Source organism: Coloeus monedula (assembly GCF_965178545.1).
Source record: "Coloeus monedula genome assembly, chromosome: 6".
NCBI classification, from domain to species: domain Eukaryota; kingdom Metazoa; phylum Chordata; class Aves; order Passeriformes; family Corvidae; genus Coloeus; species Coloeus monedula.
Window position 1 is genome coordinate 15,515,835 of NC_138786.1, and position 19,026 is coordinate 15,534,860.

The window sequence follows — 19,026 nt, forward strand, 5'->3', positions numbered from 1 at the left end:
TGAAAGTATGGTTAAGCTGACACTACATAAAGCAGGCCCTGTTTGAAAAGAAAGCACATCATACACAGTTCTGTAGAGGAAGAAAATATGCAACAAGTTTTATTCAGCGTTAAGTCCACCAGCACAAAGATTACAGGAGATAGAAAGTGCATTAATAAAAGCTAGTCTTTACCAAAAAGAAAATATATTATTGATTCAAAATATCTTACACTTGAATGATGTAATAACTTACTCTGGGCACCTACTGATTAAGAGAAAGATCAAGAGAGTGGCTGCTTCAAAAGGAAATCTAACTTCCCAGGTAAAGTCCAGGAATTTAGTAGAGATCACTGAGTCCAGCAGTCTTCCTTGCTTTCTGCATCAGTGCCCTCAGCTGGAACTGCTTGCGAGACAGAAGACGTACATGCTGCAGAAAGAAAAACAACAGCTGCCTGTTGGCAAAGTTCTGATAAAAACTTCATAATGCTGCAATCCAAATGTTCAAAGCATGGCATGTTCTATGACCCAAATGGGATGTCAGTTTTTTGGAAACACTAAATTCACTATTCTACTAAATGGCATTTTCTTGGCTTAAAATGACTGGCAGGTGCCTACCAAATGCAATCACTACAGTTTATTTTTTGTGATTTTTAAATTATTAATAATTAGTTATTTATTATTACAATTTAATGAATTAGTTAACTCCACACATTCTTATCAAAGTAATAATATGCACTCCAAGGTGAAATCAGACTAATGCACTTCCCATGAGCCAGAGAATTGTTCTTCTAACAGAAGATAAACAGAACTAGCAAGGTACACAAGAAGGAAACAATGTGACTTTCTATCTATAATGCTTTTAAAATTGGTCTTTTAATTCTGAAATTACTTTCTAAAATTTAGGCTTGAACATATAAATACTTCTGTTCCTAAAGGATCCTTTTCTGTGAGGAGACCGTGAACATTAGTAAGCTGAACCAAAGAGTCCAAAGTAAACACATTTAAAATGCACATCTTAGAAACATCCCATGAAACCTACCTTTAAAAAGACATCTAAATCTATCACTCCACGTCTCAATGCTTCCCCAAGGTAGAAGATGGTGTCTTCAATTGCATTTTCCTCTGCATATAAGTTCAGGATCTGCTTGTAAAGCGGTGCCGTAGGAATAATAACTTCATCTATGTCATTATTTTCTGACTGACTTTCCATTTTCTCTAAGGCAGAACTGAGCTCCTCATCCTTCTTTTTGAGAAGTTCAATGTTCTTGTCAACTTCAGCCTAAAAACAATTAAGATGTTTATTTATCTTCTTGTGATACAATTGTCTAGATGAAAGATTTCTGGACATACCAGTTCATTCCGTACTTCTTTGCTTACTTCGATGATGATTTTAACAAAAGAAAGAGCTACCAATCTGTAGATTTCAGATTCTTTCCTTTTGAAAAAGTAACATCTGCTTTAGATAATGCCAATCCATTACCCATTTAAACTGTAGAGAAGGCATGCCAACATTCCAAGTATTTCCAAGTTGCTACATTAGGAAAAATAATCCTTTAAGCTAGCTAAAGATAATAAAAGCAAAGCCAAAGTAATTATTTTCTTTGGAGTGTGGTATCCCCCAGTTCTCTAGTCCAATTAATAATTTCTAATAATTTTTTTAAACCACATCTGAACACTGAGCTGGTTTCAGAAACTCTTCATCAATCCCAAAATCTTACTCCTGAGCAGCAGCGCAAGGAGCAGATGGACTAAGCGGAAGATGCCTTAATGAAAAACTGCAGGAATTTCTGAGCATACTGTGAGTAGGGAGAGACTTCTGGGAAAGGAGAAGTTATACAAGACAGGTTATACAAGGAGGCTGTGACCAAAATCAGTGTTCTCTGCACTAAGACACTGAAGTGTTCTCCAGTGCTGCTGTTACACATTATTATCAAGAAACTGAGAAATAATTATGAAATACTCTCACACCACTAACAACTTTCACAGGAAGGATGGGGAAAAATAATACTGTGCCTCTACTACCGAGCAATGACATTTGTAAGACACATGCAGGACACTGCATCTCATGGTCACTGCTATTTCTGACTTGTTTCAGTCTGAGCACATGCACCCAACTGCAAAAGACAAACTGCACTGGAAGCTTCGTTTTTTTCTATCATGCTTAATAATTAATTAATTACAAGCTTCTGTTCACTGCTAGGAAGAGGTAGGCACAGTGGCTCAGCTTACCACTTCCTGATCCAGGCGAGTTACCATCTCTTCCAGCTTCTGGTGTCCTTTCTTCAGGTCCTCTTCTGTGCGTTTCAAGGCGTTGAGCTCAGCTTGTGCGCGATCCATCTCCTCCTTCATGCGCCATCTCAGCTTGTCACTGACCGCCGAGATGAGGGAAGCGCGGATGGTGTCCTCGCTGATGGTGCCATCTCTGCTGGGTCCTGCACAAGAAGGTTTCACAAGCATAAGGTTAATGCTGCCCTGCACTGGCTGCAGTATAAAGCCAGTTGGAATTGCAAGTGGCCAAGTTGCTGCGTGTACTTCAGCAATGTGAGACAGTAAAATAAACTGCTCCATAATAATTTCCAGAAACAGCAAAGAGACCACAGTGAGAAATCATAAATTAGTATGGACACAAGTATATTTAAGAGTATGCACCCATTCATTCACTTTATTCATTCCCATATACACACTCTTTCTTAATTTAAAAATGGGCTGGCCATTTCCTCTGAAGTCTATAAATGTTATTAGTCTGAGACCTTTTAAAGAAGAGTAAGAGTTAATGGCTGGATGTATTCAACCACAGTTAATATAACAGGTGGCTTGAGACAATGAATTTGCCTACTACAGGTATTACTTTGGGTTTTTTTGGTTTCGTTTTTGGAATTGCCTGGCTTGGTAAGGAAAGTTCTAAACTAGGAAAGACAAAGGGAGAGTTACAGAGACAACCCATGCAGCTCAAGTGGGGATACTTCCAGGAAGGGCATGCAGCCCAGGATCTCATGGGGAACCACCCTGACACCTGCTGGAGGGACAACACCACCAGGAACACACAGTCCAGAAGATTCCTGGAAAGTACTGAGAATACCTTTCTGATACAGATGCAGCTAACGAGGAAAGATGTGCTGCTGGACCTTATACAACTGATCAGGAATGTCTCACTGGAGATGTGAAGGTTGGGACAGCCTTGGCTACAGCGTCCATGAGATCATGGAGTTCCATATCCCACAAGGAGAAAGCAGGGCAATGAATAAGATTGCAACCCTGGAACTCAGGAGAGCTACCTCTGGCCTCTTCACAGACATTCTTGGAAGAATTCCATGGGAATTTACCATAGAGGGAAGAGGGGTCCAAGAGAGTATGTGGATATTCAAGGATCACTTCCTCCAGGCTCAAGAACAGTGCATTCCTAGGGGGAAGTGAGCAAAAGGATCAGGAGACCCAAATATGCTTTTGCAAACCAGCCTTTCAAGGATAATTTCAAGAGTCTGTCACTAACACACTTTTAAATAGAAAGGTAAGTACTTAGTGTCTGTCACAGGAAGTGCGACGTGTCTCCAGACCAGGGAACTTGGAGTGCTCCAGAGAATGTGAAGTGGCTACTGGTGATATTTATCACAAACCACTTCAGTTATTTTGTGGGAATAACTGGAGGGTCACAGTTTCCCCAGGCTTGTGCCTCACACCTTGTAGATCACTGAAATTTCAACTGGATTGTAACAACTACTGACAAAGCAAGAATTACAGCACCTTTTGTGTCTAAACTTTACAACTCCTATGAATGAAACGCAGAGTGATTTGAAGCTCTGTAACCACAAAGAAATTATGCAAAAATAATTTTTAGCAGAGTATCTTTTTATACAGAGACACAGCTACCAAAACCCTGAAGCTGTTACAGCATTATGTACATCACATCTCCCAGCGCCCTAGATTTCAAAAAACAACAAAGTGAAAAGATATTCATCACTGCTCATGTGACTCTTCTATAGTTGAAGAGGGTTTTTTTTGACTTCTGCTAACAAAACAGGACTGCATAAATTTGTGTCTCTTCCCTATGTTTTTTACTCTGTTCTTGTCCACACAACCTACACCAAGCTATATGGGTGAAAAAATAAAGCTATGCAAATGAATGACAGGAACTACAGGAAGAAGCACATCATGCTTACTACTCCACCAAAGCCTTCTAAAATACAAAAACCATAAATTTTAATCATTACTAATGCGAGCACTTTACATACATATAAATTGCATCAGAATATTTAAAAAAAAAAAAAAAAGCAAATTACCACTGAAAAATAAAGAGATTGAATTATTAAACAACTGGTGCAAAGACAGCCTTAGGGGAAATATGAGTGTCCCAATACTTCATCAGATTTACAGTTCTGGCCTAAAAAATTCACCCTTTTGCCAGTCAACAAGACAATTTACAAAATTTGGTTAACTGTTAGAGCCAGCAACAGAAGTTGTCAAATAGCACCATACACACAAAACAGGAATCCATCAATCTGCTTCATATGAAAAGGAGAAAAGAACAGCATTTTCTACATGGAGAAGTAAAACTTGAACCAAGTCAGTCAAACTATCTGGGACAAAGAGTTTATTCACTGTTTAGGACTTCCTGTTTAAGGCAGACAATTGTTCCCAATCAAAAAGGCCTGATTTCCCTTCAAAAAACAGCATTAGCACGATTTTATTTACTGTTTACTTTACACAATGAATTATTCTCTAACACAAAGTCAGAATCAGCCAGAACCAGTATCAGCAGAACTTATGTTTACTTCCTTTTCTTATGTTTCACTGACATCCCTCACTCAGGGAGTTTTTATGCAAGGCTCACTTTAACAGTAAAGTAGGACAGAGGAAAAAAAAAAAATCACAATACACTTAATACAATGAAAGTTCACACAGAAATGCCATCAGGTAGGGAAGAGGTCTTTGAACATAAAAAGCATCATTTTAATACAGCTGCATCAATGTATCTTCTTAAAGAGCATGAACCCGTACCATCTTCTGTCACTTCCATAATTAGCCCAGCTTGGGGAAGATTTTATGGCACATGGTCATTAAATCCATAGAACTCTGAAACCTTTAACCTTTACTAGGCAGAGTCTGGTTTCAGAAGTGACCTTACAGAATCATCAAACCAGTAACTGCATCAGAAAGGTAATTAATGGCATATGACTGAACAGAAAGAAAATGCCTGAAGGACTATTTGAAAAAGCAGTGATTGTTAAAAACTTGAGCTACTTTGCACGAACATTTTCGTTCAGTTCCAACTAGGCTCACTATAGGAAACACCACCACCACCCACACCAAACTCTGAAGTTGTAGCAACTGATATCCTCCTAAATAAACTACTACAATAAAACACAGCCAAACAAACAAACAAGCAAACAAACTGTAAAGGAAAGAAAAATTTTCAGTTGAAAGGAAAAACAATACTCTACTGTAAAAAACACCCAACAAAACGAACACAACAACAAAAACAACTCACAATATTGCAAATATAAGGGATGATTAAAGGGATGTGTTTGCATTTCATCTGGCACAAGAGATAAGCCATGTAAAACAGGTGTAGGAATTTTATGTAGCTGCAGCAAATGAGTCAGTGTAATGTTAAATGGTCACTAAGAAACCTGGCACTACAACACGGTATCACAGATGATCTAACTCGGGACTGGAAGAGCCTTCTATCTTTGGCAGATATTGCACCTCCATTCATCTTCAGTGGGGGTGAAAACAAGGGAAAGAAATGAAACAGAACGTATCTGTATTTTAAATTAACTCTCTGCTACATAAAGGCAAAACTGGATTTGTTTGGGGAAAAAAAAATTGAGAAAAAATTTGTTTGAGCAGAAAGCCAACATTCCCTAGAAATGTTATCAGCTCCCTACAGGAGAGCCAGTGGAGAGCATTAATTCTCCAGGACACAAGTGCAGCCCCACAACACTGAGCACTATTTGAGGTACTTGGGGACAGCAGCTTCCTTGCACTGTGCGTGGCAGACCCACATCACCTCAGAGTGGAGGGGACCACTGAAGCAGCCAAGAACTTTCAGGAAAGACTTTCCTAATTGAAAAGGCTGAAAGAACTTGGACACAAAGGACAGGATCAGGCACAAGAAAAATACAACATACAACTTACTGCTGCTTTCAAATTCTGTAGTAACAGAACTCCTCAGATATTTTAGTAAGAGTAAAGTAGAAGCATCTCTCTTCCCTTGCCTTGTCCCCATGTATGTGAAGCAAAATCACAAAATACACACAGTTCTGGAAAGAAAAGACATTCTATGACTCTAACCCAGGCCATTCCATAAATAACTGGGAGTTCACACATTAAATGAAGAATCCATGGAAGCACTTTTAAATTATGGTGCAAGACACTACAACGGATTGATATCGTGAACAATGTCACAAAACAATCTACAGCCTCACCATACAACTGTGCCAAAAGGACCATCAACAGCTGGAGAGTTACTGCACCAGCTTCCCACTTAACTGGATGATACTTATCACTGGTTCCCAGTCTTCTACACATACACTGAAAGTGAGGGGCAGGGTGGAAAGCAAGCTCGTGCCCTGCGTCAGCAAAGGGCCATAGAGCAGCAGACTGGGAAAAGACGCATGTGAATACCCTAAATCCTGATGCTGAAGGGAACAATGGAGGAAGTGACAAGTAGAGATCAGTAAGAAGCAACAGGGAAGAGGTTGGAGAAGAAACTCAGGAAAAATGAAGCTCATTCCAAACTGCTACTTTAGAAAGTTACTATTTTTGGAAGAAAGAAAGTGTAACTAAAGAGAGTCCAGTAGATGCTAAAACGACAACAAAAGTATTTTTCTAAACCATGAACAGAGCAATACAGACAATCAAAAGTTACCTACAGTTAAAGGGTGAGGAAAAAACCATGTAGTTACATGCAGTGCTCTTCAAAATATTCACAGAGCACACACAATGTATTGTGTAAACCCAGGAATTTACTGAATTTCCGACTGAATAAAATTTAAGATGAAGGACATAAAATGTATTTTTTTCTTCCTTTGAATAAATTTTAACTAGAGATCAATACTTTGGAAGTTCAGAGTAAGAACAACATATTCCTTTTTCCATTTTATTTCTTTATATATCAGTCATATGGAGAAGCTTTACTTCAGAGAAATCCTTTCCAAGGTACTCACCAACAGTGGTGACAGGAGGCTGAGAAGGGTAGTACTGAACACTAGTGGTTGCTGGAAATGGAACACCAGCTGGATAAGGATAGTTTGGGTAGCTGCTTTGACAAAGAAAGACATGTAATGTTATGCAACTATTAGTAAAATATCATCCACCTGTATTATCTTTGTTGCCACCATGCTAAACATTCATTTACATAACAAAATGTTAAAATTGCAGGCCTTCTTCCTGTTCACATTAACATCCTACACAACTGGTATTTCTGGTATTATTTAAGATACCTCTTAATCTGAAACTCTATCTCATTACTGCCTGGTCAACATTTGGATAACAAATTCTCCTAAGTCTCTCAGTCTTGCTATAGGAAACCTCACAAGTATCCAAAAGAAATTATTCTAGCTACAAACTCCCAAACAGCAATCTTAGATGAGTAATTTTTAATATGAGAAGAATTAAAATCATGACTAATGAGCTGCTTCATGTAAACCTAAAAATCCTGTGCAAAATATGGTTGCAAGGTGAAACAAACTCCCCCAGAAATTCTCAGTCCTGCTCTGAAGGACGAAGAAGGCAAAAGTATTCATTTGCTCACTGAAACAACTATGAGATGACATATGACAATCTACAACACCTTTCTAAAATACATTTGCTATCAACTAAAACAAGGACACAAATTAGTCAGTACTAGACTGACAAACACCTGCATGCAGCAGAGTATTAACTATGGCTGTAATTAAACAAAGTGGTCCACAAACCCATGCAAAATATAAAAAAAAGCATATTCTGTCTCTCTTCAGGTAACTGCAAATTTAATAGTTCTTAAAACCTTCCCATTAATTCATAAATTATATATTTTAAAAACAGTTCTTCTATTACTTTTGTACAAACAGAGCACTTTAAATAAACATATTTAGAGGTAAAATCATGCTGTAAGAACTTATAAAAATCCCAATTTTTCACCTCTTAAAACATAACACTCCCCCTCTTCCCAATCTTCACAGGTGTTTACATTTGAATTTTTTTTTTAACCAAAATGCTCCATATTAGAGCAACATCTCATATGCTCCTACCACAAAATCAGGACATAAGGATATTAATAACAAAAACAATTAATTATGATGTAAAAAATATAAGTACACACTAGGAGGCAGTAGTCAACATCTCACTATTTACTCAGATCTGCAAGTCTTCTGGAAATGCTTTATTCTGAACTATTATATAGAAAAAAATCTTGGCTAATATTGATAAAAAGCTTTTAAAGTAACTTTGTGTCCTTCAAATTCCCTTAGAGTGCTCTGAATTAAGTCCACATTTACACTGGAGTCAAGGTTTGTATTAACTCAGCAGTGTTTTTTTTCAATTTTTGAGTTCCTAATTAAATCTTGACTTCCAGAGGTACATTTCTTTGTATGTCATGTTAATATATCAACCTCATAAAAATGTATGAGTGAAGGAAGATAACAGCTAGGAGTCAGGTAATTTCAAAATCTATTTATCACCCATATACATATTTTATTTGAAGCAACACTAAGCAAGCTAAACCTTCATCCAACTTTCTTCTGGCTACTGACAAGAATTCAGCCCTCACTTTTAACAAACCCTGCTAACATGAATAATTATACAACAAATGCACCATAAGAAAATACAACTATGATTAGACACTCTTCAGTGAAACGCTCTCTCAGGTAAATGATGATGGTTTAAAGGAGCTCTTACCTTGGGTTTGGAGTGCTCGATGGTGGATAGGGAGATATTCCACCTGGAATTCCTGGCACATAGGAAGCTAAATAAAACAAGGATTTTGTGTATTTTTACATTTCAGAAGTTAAAACCCTCAATGTAAAGAAGTTCTTCCTCACATATAAAAATAATCTTATTGTTACACTGATTTTTTTTCTTAATCATTAAACTAATCACTGCATGGATAAAAATAGGTTTGATTTGAAAATGCACAAGTATGTGTACCAAGAAAAAAAAAGAGCCTGCAGCAAGGTTCAGAAAACAAAGAAGCAGCATGTTATTAAAGATGACCCAGCTGAAGAGCTGTCTCCATGCTTTATACAATAGCTGAAAAAAGAATTTAACCTTTCTAGCCAATGATTTTACTCATTAAATAAGAAGTGCATAATTTAAGTACTTTCAGAGTAGTTTATTATCTGTTTAATAATCCAACCATGTCCTTATCCAGTAATTTCTGCTATTTAGAAGTTACATTTAAACATTTGTTATCAGCACATATAAACATCTAAAGCTTTAACAGTCTTGGCAATTCTAAGATTTTTCTTGAAAAGCTGACAAAGATTATGTTTAGGACATACTTATTCCACATTTCTAGCAATTTTCGGAATATTACATCAAATAGCTTTTTTTTTTTAAGAGCTGAGCTATTTCCACCCTTCAGTGCTTTCAAATGATTAAAATTTTTGTCAAAGAACTTCATTTCTTCTTAAACAATCTATCTAGAACTTGAAAAAAACCCACACGTAAATGTCTGTAAAATAAGGAAAGTCTGATCACACTAGTAAAACTAAGGAGCTATTAATAATTTCAAAACCCCAAAACATTTTCACTAAAATTACTTAATCTGTGAAGTAATTCACAGTACTTCAATTCACTTCAAAATAGTAATTCAAAGCACTTCAGCTTTGAGTGACTACAAGAGTAATCAAGTGTGGTTCATTGAAAGTTTGTCCTTAAGGCACAAGTCACAGCCTCGGCTAAAACTACACTTATACTGACCCCCACTGCTCCTGGAAAATCAGGACAATCCAGTCACCTGGTGCTCTCACAGGCAGGGTAGCCACAGACAGGCTGAAAAGTCCCAAACAACACCTGCCTTTAGTCAATTATTCCTAATGGTCCCATTTATGTTTGCTACCCATTTTCTCACAGGTTAAGAGCCTAAGACCTTGCTAAAAATGGGTTCTGCTGTAAATGGCAATGAATAGCACTTCAGCTTTTCAAATGTAACACTGTGACCAAGTAAAAGCCATTATTTCAAGAGAAAATGGACACAGCCTTAAAAATCCAACAAAAATAATTAACACCAAATACAGCTACTCTGCCATTAAATTCATGTGGAACTGTTGCAACATCATTAAAAGATCCCCACCTAACCTTCTCCCCCTCCCCTACTGTCCCAGTCTTTGGCTTGAGGAGGTCTATGCTACTGGTTTTTTTGGGTTTTTTCCACCCAATATAGAGTCTCCTCCTGGAAGAATTTCTAGGATTTTCTGTTTCTCACTTCCTCTTTTTCCCCTACCTACATATCATCCCCAGTCTTTAAAGTAAGATGCCTCCAGTACTTTAAATAAAGAAATGATTTTAAAAGTCTTGAGGAATTTTGCAAGAAAATAAGAATGGGTACCAAGTCAGAACACCAAATGAACAGAGAATAAAGAATAAAAAAAGTCACAATGCAGGGTTTTTTTAATATTCAGACAGCAATTTGAAAAAAATAAGTAAATAAACCACACAAACAGGAGCATGGGCCTAGGAAACACAAGCAGTAAGCATGCTTGTGCTTATGAAATCAATGGTTACTGGATACTTAAAAGATGGGTTTGTATAATTAGAATGAAAAAAACTGAGATACCAAGTTATTTGAATAATCTCTTTTTAAGTCTAATCTTGAAATGCTGACAGGACACTGGTTTATTGAGGAGCTTGGGGGTGATTGAGTGTGTTCTGGTTTTGTCTGGGTTTTGCTTTGTCATAATACAAACTTGATTTCTCCCCTCCAAAACCCAAAAGCCCCCCCCAAATTCTTAGACTCACAGAACCTTTTAGATTGGAAAAGATCTTTAAGATCATTGAGTCCAACAAGGTACAGCCCGGGTGAATTCATTAGCCAGCAATATAAGAAGTAAAATGCATTATTTGTGGGCAGACTGTGCAGGGCAACAATCCCCTTGAAATACTAATATGATTATTTGCAGAAATCAGTAGAGATGAGCACTTACTGGTTGGTGGGCCTGTTGCCTGGTAGGGTGGGTAGCTAGAGGAAGCAGTAGGCCGGGAAAAGACTGGAGGTTCCTCTCCAAACACAACAATCATGACCTGGATCAGCTCCAACAAGTCTGACTGGGGCTGGGAGGGAAAGCAAATCACAAGTTTTTCATTTTGCTAACAGAGAGTTTAACTGACTGTAGCAACAAAAGGATACCATTCCTTTTATTTGTGGGTTTAAATTTTCTTAAAACGTCTATCTCTCTATCTGTATACATATGTGCATAATTAACTTTGTGGATTCTCTTACAGATACCAAACCCAGCCAGCTTGTACTCAAAACCATATAGCACAACACACCAGCAGCCACGTTTACACCCAGAATAAACTGGGTAATACAGATTTCCATAACAACTGCAGGACAATAAATGACTGGGTACAAATACCCAATGATGGATTCTAATAATATTTTAAAAAATTAAATTCAGCCCCCAACATGAAAGAACACACAGATCACCAAGTTTTTTAGACATTTCAATTTCATACAGCACAGCTTTTTTTGTGCTCCAATTCAGACTGTCTCAATAAAAAAAAAAATATTCTAACCCACTAAGGAGTGGCACAAACCTCCTTTAAATACAGTTAAACCAAGCTGCTCTGTTTATAACTACTTAATATAGGCATAATTTCATTTTGCCAAAATAAGAACAAGCATCATGAACGCAGTATCAGATTAAATATCCCAATTCCAAGTTTACTTAGCTCTATAATCCACTTACTTATTTTTACCAACCTCTCAAACTGAAAGAGTTCTGTATTGCCTGTACCTTAGGTGATCATCTTGCTTTGTGCAAGACCTGCATCCTGACCTGGGCAGTCTTTTTCCACTATTGCCATGCAAGTACAGAACTACCACCCATCCTTAATAATGTATTCCTGTTAATCCCTTCTTACAGAACTATGCATCTTGTATCATTTTTCTATTCTTGTCAAGACAGTTTATCTTCTTTACAAGTCCATGTTTTGGCCAAAACTTCTATGAGGCCTGCACTGCTCAATGCCTCTACTTGTTGGTAAAGCAAATATATCCATATACATGAGGGTCCAGGAGTGTCTACATAAAGAAGTACAAGTGCTTGCACATGTCTGTTTAACTCACAGATGTTTTAAATAAATTTATAATTTTCCTTCTGTAAATATTCTTATCTCACAAATCGTCACATCAATGTCCTGCCAGGGGAGAGGACACCTTACACTGCACTGTTTAATCAGACAAGTAGTAACTAAAGATGCAATTACATTAAATAACCAGAACACAGAATGCAACATCCTGAATTTTAAGACATTCCAAAAAATAAACAATTTATTTTATTTTAAAAATGGTTTCATATCTCCAATAAAAACTATGGTTTTTACTAAAAGTGATACAGCTATCTCAAAGAATGCAGAATGAGCAGTTTGGGAATCTCAAGTTCCCTATACTTACATATTTCCACTCATGCAGGTAGGGAAGGTATATCTTTCCATTTGCATCAACATGCTTCCCAGTTTTTATTGTCATAGAGCTAGTGGGTTTAACAAAACAAATTGGGGGGTTGAAAGGGTAGGTGTCCAGCAGCCACAAGCAAATTGGGATATTATATGTGTTACCTAGGAAAGATATTTTGAAAGATTTTCAAAGTTATTTCAATTCTTCAACTGTCCTCCTGTATTCATAGTCATAAAAAACTCCTAAACCCAGTAAACTCAAATGTACAAAGTTAGAAGCTGAAGCCAAAATCTACTAATAACATTCAATGAATAGGTAACACTATGGACACAAACTCAACATTTTTCTGAACAATTTAACTTTGATTTACAATTATTATTCATCACTAATACACAATCTCATTTGTTCTGCAATGCAACATTACAAGACTCTAATCTGAAATATTGTTAGCTGCAGCAATAAATGGTTTTCAACCCTCATTCAACTGACAAGCTTGAAAAAATGTGCAATACTGTAAGAAAACAGATGCTACAAAGCTGTAAAAGACTGAAGAAGTGATGCTCAGCATTCAAATTTTATCCCGCAGAGAACAATTTCTTTAAAATATTTTACTTTGGAAAAGTAAAGGATTTCAAGAAAAGAGTGATCACTGAAGTGGTGAAGTTGAATCAGGACAACTCTAAGTAATTTTTTCATGTAATTTGGGAAAATAATGGGGATAATGAAAATTGTAATAAATGCATACCTCTGTAAGGCACAGGAATGGTTCCACTGAGGCTCATCAACTCCCTAGATGAACCATCATTAAAAACTGAAAGGGAACAAACAGTATTTTTAAAACAAACATATTGGTTACATTAATCTCTGTTCAGGTTATACTCCACCTATTTATTGGCATAAGTTTTCACAAGCTACACACATATAAATATAAACTCAGCCCAAAAGGTTCAGCTCTTGCACATTTATGGATTAGTAAATGACTGTTCACAGTCAGGTGACTCCTTATGAATAACACACTTCTGAGAAATGAATGACTAATCATTGCTGAACTACCTTCTCCATAAATAAAACTGTTTCCTCATTCAGTGACCAAGTAAAACGTTGGAAGCTTGCAAACTTCAAGTAATGCAAATTGCTGCAAAGATAATCTGAACTCAAACTTGATTTAAAAAAACAACTGTCATTGGAGGTTTATAATTTCTTATGCTTTGTTTAAAAAAACAGGTGAGCAACAATACTGACAATTACTGGGCCACAGGCATTTACTACAGAATCAGTAAAGGTAATTTAACCAAACAGTGACACACTGAAGAGGAAGAAAGAGTGCTTGACTCTTTGCCAAATCTTAGTCTTAGTCACAAACTGCACAAGAACTCCAACCTAAATTTACTGAGCCACTGTATTTAGTTTTCTCATACTTTTAATCCAGTTCCTTATTCTTGCCCGAATAAATCAGCTTCTGTTGAGGAGGCTTTTATCTTCCTAATTCCACCTGAAAGCATCTAGCCATAATTCAAATGTAGGTTACTGTGCACAATTATTGTGGTGCTGATGTTCTGCAAAGGCAGGTAGAATGTGTTGGGATTTCAATGGGGGTATATATTTCATTATGAATATGAACTTGAAAACTATCTCATCAGCAATGTAGCCATTTTCTTGCAGCTGATGTCACTGCTACAAATAATGTCGATTATCTGTAAGTGATTCTGTGCTTAGCCTCTCCCAGGCAGCTTAAAGAGCATTAGGGAACACAAATGGCTACAGCTCAAGGATATCTGGAATTGTGATCACCATCCTTATGCAAACTTGTGCAGCTATTCCAGCCACAGTCCTTTCACTCCTGTTTTGTTTCTCCAGTCACTGAATGAATTTTAATTTCTGGGACAGCTGCTGGCTTGCAGCTACTCAGGTTAAAACTAATTCATCTTTTACCTAGCCATGTCCCTTCTTAATATTTTTTAATCCAGATATACAATTTAAAAAGCAGAAGACTTTAAATTTTTTGATGATGTGTTAATAATATAAGTTAGATCACAGAGGAATCCCACAGGTGACAGCTAAAAAAAGGTGACCATAAGAAGACTGACCTCAGCAGCTATGCTGGCTCATGATATGCTGTGAAACCCTAGATATCATCTTCATTTAACACACTTAAATTTAAATTAACTTACAGACTTTTCAACAGCTAACAAACAGTGATTATCATCAATAATTCACATTACAAAACCCTCATGACAATTTTCTACATACTTGACTCTGTTTTCTTCATACTCTTAAGGACTACCACAATTATTTTAAATGAAGCATTTCTTCATTGATTTACAGTTCTTCCTACATAGAATTTTAAAAACGTCTTTATATGGCAGCAAAGCTGAATTCATGAGCTACCAGCAATCTCAGGACACCAACTGACGGCAGCAGTGAGTGATTAACTAAAAGTTAAGCTGTGAAAAATGTGACACTTCTTGGCACATTAGATAGTTATTTTCTAAAGTAACCTTACTATGTTACTGAGTCTGTGTTTCTAAAGAATTATCAATGTCAAAGACAAAAAAGAGAAACTCACGTTATGTTTTCTGGTTTTAATCTTTTTCCCCCCACAAAAACTCCACAATACATCTGAAACATGAATAATTCACAAACAAAAATTTTCTCATGCACAGACTAACCATATGAATCCATGACAGGTTTGAGGTCCTTGTACTGAGTAATAACACTGGTTGTCTCCTGTATAGTTAGGTCTCTATACTTATACTGGAAAACAAAAGAGAAAGGAATTACTTCAGAAGCTGAATTTTTAGTGTAATTTAATTCAGTTTTTTATTTTACCCGATAGGCAGCATTTATGGAAGTTTATATCTATATATGGACATTCTTCTCCACTTTTAGTTTGGAATAAGAATTTATTTGTCCATATTACTTAACTGACCACTGCCTATATAACTTACTGAACTTTAACAAGGTGTTAGGATGTTTTTAGTCTTAACAAGGGTCTATGCATCAAGTGATTCGGGAAAAGCTATTACATGTTCTTTCACGTTCTACCATAACCAAATATATCTTAGATGTGTGAATCTTAAAAAAAAAAAAAAAAAAGCCTCTCCAAAGAAATATGGTGATGTTTTGAACATTCCTGAGAAACAGCTATCTAGAATCTGAATCACACAGATACACTTCATAGCACTTTTCAAAGCAACACCATATTTATCAATCGCTGATTAGCATTTACATGTATTTTATCAACTAGAAAGCACACATATCAAGACACAATATTACCAGTAATAATACTGGTTTTACCCCTTTCCTTTTGTCAGGAGCAGGGAATAACAGCACAGATGACCTGTAAACCACAGATACACCACCACAGAATTCACCAGTTTTAGAACTATAACCCACTGACAGCAAAGAGGCTCCCGGGCAACAGAGAGTTGGCTCACCACAGAGTGCAGCTCTTTAGCCTTGTGGGCATTCCTCCTGATAATTACCGTTAAAAAGAAAAGCCAGCAGTGTGGTCCCTTGACAATTTTTTCATCTAATACAATTTAAAAAAATTGCAGTCTTCAGATGTCTTAAGGAACATAGACAACAACCTTTCACTGAACCATGGCAGGAAGACAAAGGGCCCAGCAAAATGAAATGTCTAATATCCAAAGAATGCAAATGTTAACAACATCTGAACAAATTAATTCAGACATTATCCAAGAGCAAACCGTGGTGCCACAGCTAAAGGTCACCTTTGCTCTGACAAACACTCAGGAGCTGTGAAGCTTAGAAATTAACTCTTCTTCCTGTCACCTCCAGAGACTGACAAGGATGCTCCTCCTGGGCATGACAACTCAGATCTACTGAGCAGAGACGAACTCACCATGCCACTTCCCACAATGCCACCTCAGCCTACAGAAAGCACCAGCATCTTGGGTGATGCTGTGACTGATCTTCCTCAAATGACCAAGGACAAAACAGCCATGTGGTCTGTCTGCAAAACGCTGGTCTGTGGGACAGAAAGCAACCCCTCCCCCGGGGATTCCTGTGTGTGCAGGGAAGCACCAGCACAGAGGTCAATCAGCCCCTGGATGCTGTTTTGGTGGCAGGGCTGCAGAAAAGCATCTCAGCCTCCTTTGGAAAGTGGGTGAGGGATTGTGAGTGTGCATCAGGGGCTTGACAGAGAGACAACCTTGTTAACATTTGAGTATATTCCTCCCTCCCTTCCCAAAACTTGCCAGAAGCAGGAACAGGCATTGCTGGAACATGGAGGAATTTGCATGTACACCAGCCAGAGACTGGCAGCACATAGCCACACCACTGCATGTGTCATTGCAGGACAAATGACAGCTGGTCACCAGCTACTTTTAAAAGGCGAGGCCTTTTCATAGGAACAAACCTTATGGTGCAGGATATAGCCTCAACAAGATTGGCATAATCACTATTAAACAGAAAACTGGATTCTGCTAACAGAAGCTCCTAAAAAGCACAAGGATCACAAAATGGTTTGGGTTGGAGGCATCCTTAAAGATCATCCTGCTCCAAGCCCAAGGTAGGGAACCTTCCACTAGACCAGGTTGCTCAGAGCCCCATCCAGCCTGGCTTTTGAGCACTGTCAGGGATGGGGCAGCCACAGCTTCTCTGAGCAACCTGGCCAACCTCACCACCCTCACACTAAAGAAGTAAGCGGAGTCAGGCTTTAATTCCACTTTTGGCACAAGAATCTCAAGTCAGTTGAGTCAAGGAACTGATAAAACAATGCCTGCCTGCTCAGCAGGCACACTGCGAATCTGGTACATGGTGGTTGGTAGGGCTGATAAACCACAAATCTGGTTATCTGGGGTGCTTTCAAAAATTAGGCACAACACCTGAACATTAGGCAAACATTTTCATATCTCTATTAAAACAAAGAAAAATAATATTCTTGCCAACTGTTTTTACACTGAGTAATGATTACTTAGTAGAGAAACGGTTGAATGATTTCAGCTGCTACCACAAACAAAATTAAATGTTAAATTCAGCTGTTAATTTCTGTAGTTGGATCAATTTCCAAGAAGTGTCAAAATCTCTTTGGAAAATATAAGATCCTAGTAATTTCTACGAAGGTAAGTAAGACTGATTAATTTGATTTTTTAATTTCTAGACTTTTTTTTCCCTTCTCCGTTCCCAGATGCAAATGCATCCCTCTCATTATACATATCAGGAAACAGATCACAGAAAGATGAAGCTTTTCAAGATCTGACAGCAGGTAAATACCTGAAGTTAAATTAAGCACCTAGGTTCCCCCAAACTAGGGTCAAGATTTTGTTATCTGATACACTGAACTATTCAATATGGGAAATGTCACTAAACTTCCTTCTCTAGAACAGAAAGTATAACTATTTTTGAAAAATAAATATAATGAAACAGCATCTTTATTTTTCATCAGCTACAGAAAGTCAGATGGGAGGATGAAATGAATAAGTATAGGGGAACAAGAACATTGGACTACCTTAAATTCTATTTCTCCTATGGCACAGCAATAACTAATCTAGCAAAGACAGGTGTATACATAGATGACCTCATTTGCTGACACTGACTAAGTATTCAACACTCATTTTCAAACTGATTAAAAAAATGTGCTTTATGACTCCATGCAGGTGAGTGTGCCTTCGGTGTTGATCGGATGTTGATTGGAACTGTTGTATTTCATTTCAAAACGCTGCAAATATGACTAGATGCTGCCCAAAAAATCCAGAATCCTCCCCCTCAGACAAACCCGTAGCTCCCCCTAAGTGTCAGCCTTAGGGGTTTTCATTCCAAGCTGCTGGGCAAAGCCCAGTTTTCACCTGAAGAGCGGCACGCACGGCTCTGCATGATTCGGTGGTTAATGATTTGCCTTCCAAGAGATTTTCTCGTTTCCTTACACAGGCACGGTAACAAAACCCACCCCACCCCGGTCAGCGATGCTGAGCTCGCCTTCCCCCTCCTGTAACCGGGGAGCACAAGAGCCGTGTGCCCCTCACGGCGGCTCCGGCCCCGCCGGTGCCTGGCACCGTCCCAGCCCAGCCCCGCAGTCTGGCACGACCATTTTAGGCTCGGAGCGCCGTTCCTCCCTTCCCGGCCCAACCCGCCGGAGCCTCCCGGCGCTGGGGGGCCCGCTGCCACCTGCCCAGCCCGGCCGACCGCGCCCGTACCTTAGCGAGCATCTTCTTGAGCTGGCTCTCGGACACCGCCATGGTGCCGCCGCCGCCGGTGCCGCCTGCCCGGCCCTACATAAACACAGGAAGCGGCCCCGCGCCCGCTTCCGGCGCCGCTTCCGCGCGTCACGGGGCGGGCACCGAGCGCCGCCGCCGCGGGTCAGGAATGCCAGGCAGCCCCTGAGAGTGGCTTTGCAGCGCAGTTTATTGTTAAAAGGCCTTTCTGGGAGTTCATCGCCCGTGCTAAAGCAAAGCGCCATTTCCCACCGCGGCCCTCTGGCTGTTGTT

At 38.4% G+C, this 19,026-nt stretch overlaps 1 protein-coding gene across 2 annotated transcripts; it reads right to left on the reverse strand.

Moving 5' to 3' along the window:
• Positions 1–83: 83 nt before the first annotated feature.
• On the reverse strand, positions 84–18,835 carry TSG101 (tumor susceptibility 101). Of its 2 annotated transcripts, none has more exons than XM_082282724.1 (10): positions 18,736–18,835; positions 15,247–15,331; positions 13,323–13,388; positions 12,575–12,738; positions 11,103–11,229; positions 8,857–8,923; positions 7,146–7,237; positions 2,209–2,411; positions 1,019–1,258; positions 84–406 (listed from the first exon to the last, which is right to left on the reverse strand). In XM_082282724.1, the coding sequence occupies exons 1-10, from the start codon at positions 18,775–18,777 to the stop codon at positions 317–319; spliced, it is 1,176 nt and encodes a 391-aa protein (XP_082138850.1). In that variant the 5' UTR covers positions 18,778–18,835; the 3' UTR covers positions 84–316. The 2 variants fall into 2 exon arrangements, with proteins under 2 accessions (XP_082138850.1, XP_082138849.1); XM_082282723.1 differs by having other exon boundaries at positions 7,146–7,240.
• Positions 18,836–19,026: the final 191 nt, after the last annotated feature.

Excerpts from the sequence above, each read along its gene's own strand:
- TSG101 (XM_082282723.1), bottom strand. The coding sequence starts at position 18,777 with ATGGCGGTGTCCGAGAGCCAGCTCAAGAAGATGCTCGCTAAG. Across the intron at positions 15,332-18,735 it reads TCAAGAAGATGCTCGCTAAG|TATAAGTATAGAGACCTAAC; the intron begins GTACGGGCGCGG and ends TTTGTTTTCCAG. Across the intron at positions 12,739-13,322 it reads CATTCCTGTGCCTTACAGAG|GTAACACATATAATATCCCA; the intron begins GTATGCATTTAT and ends TATCTTTCCTAG.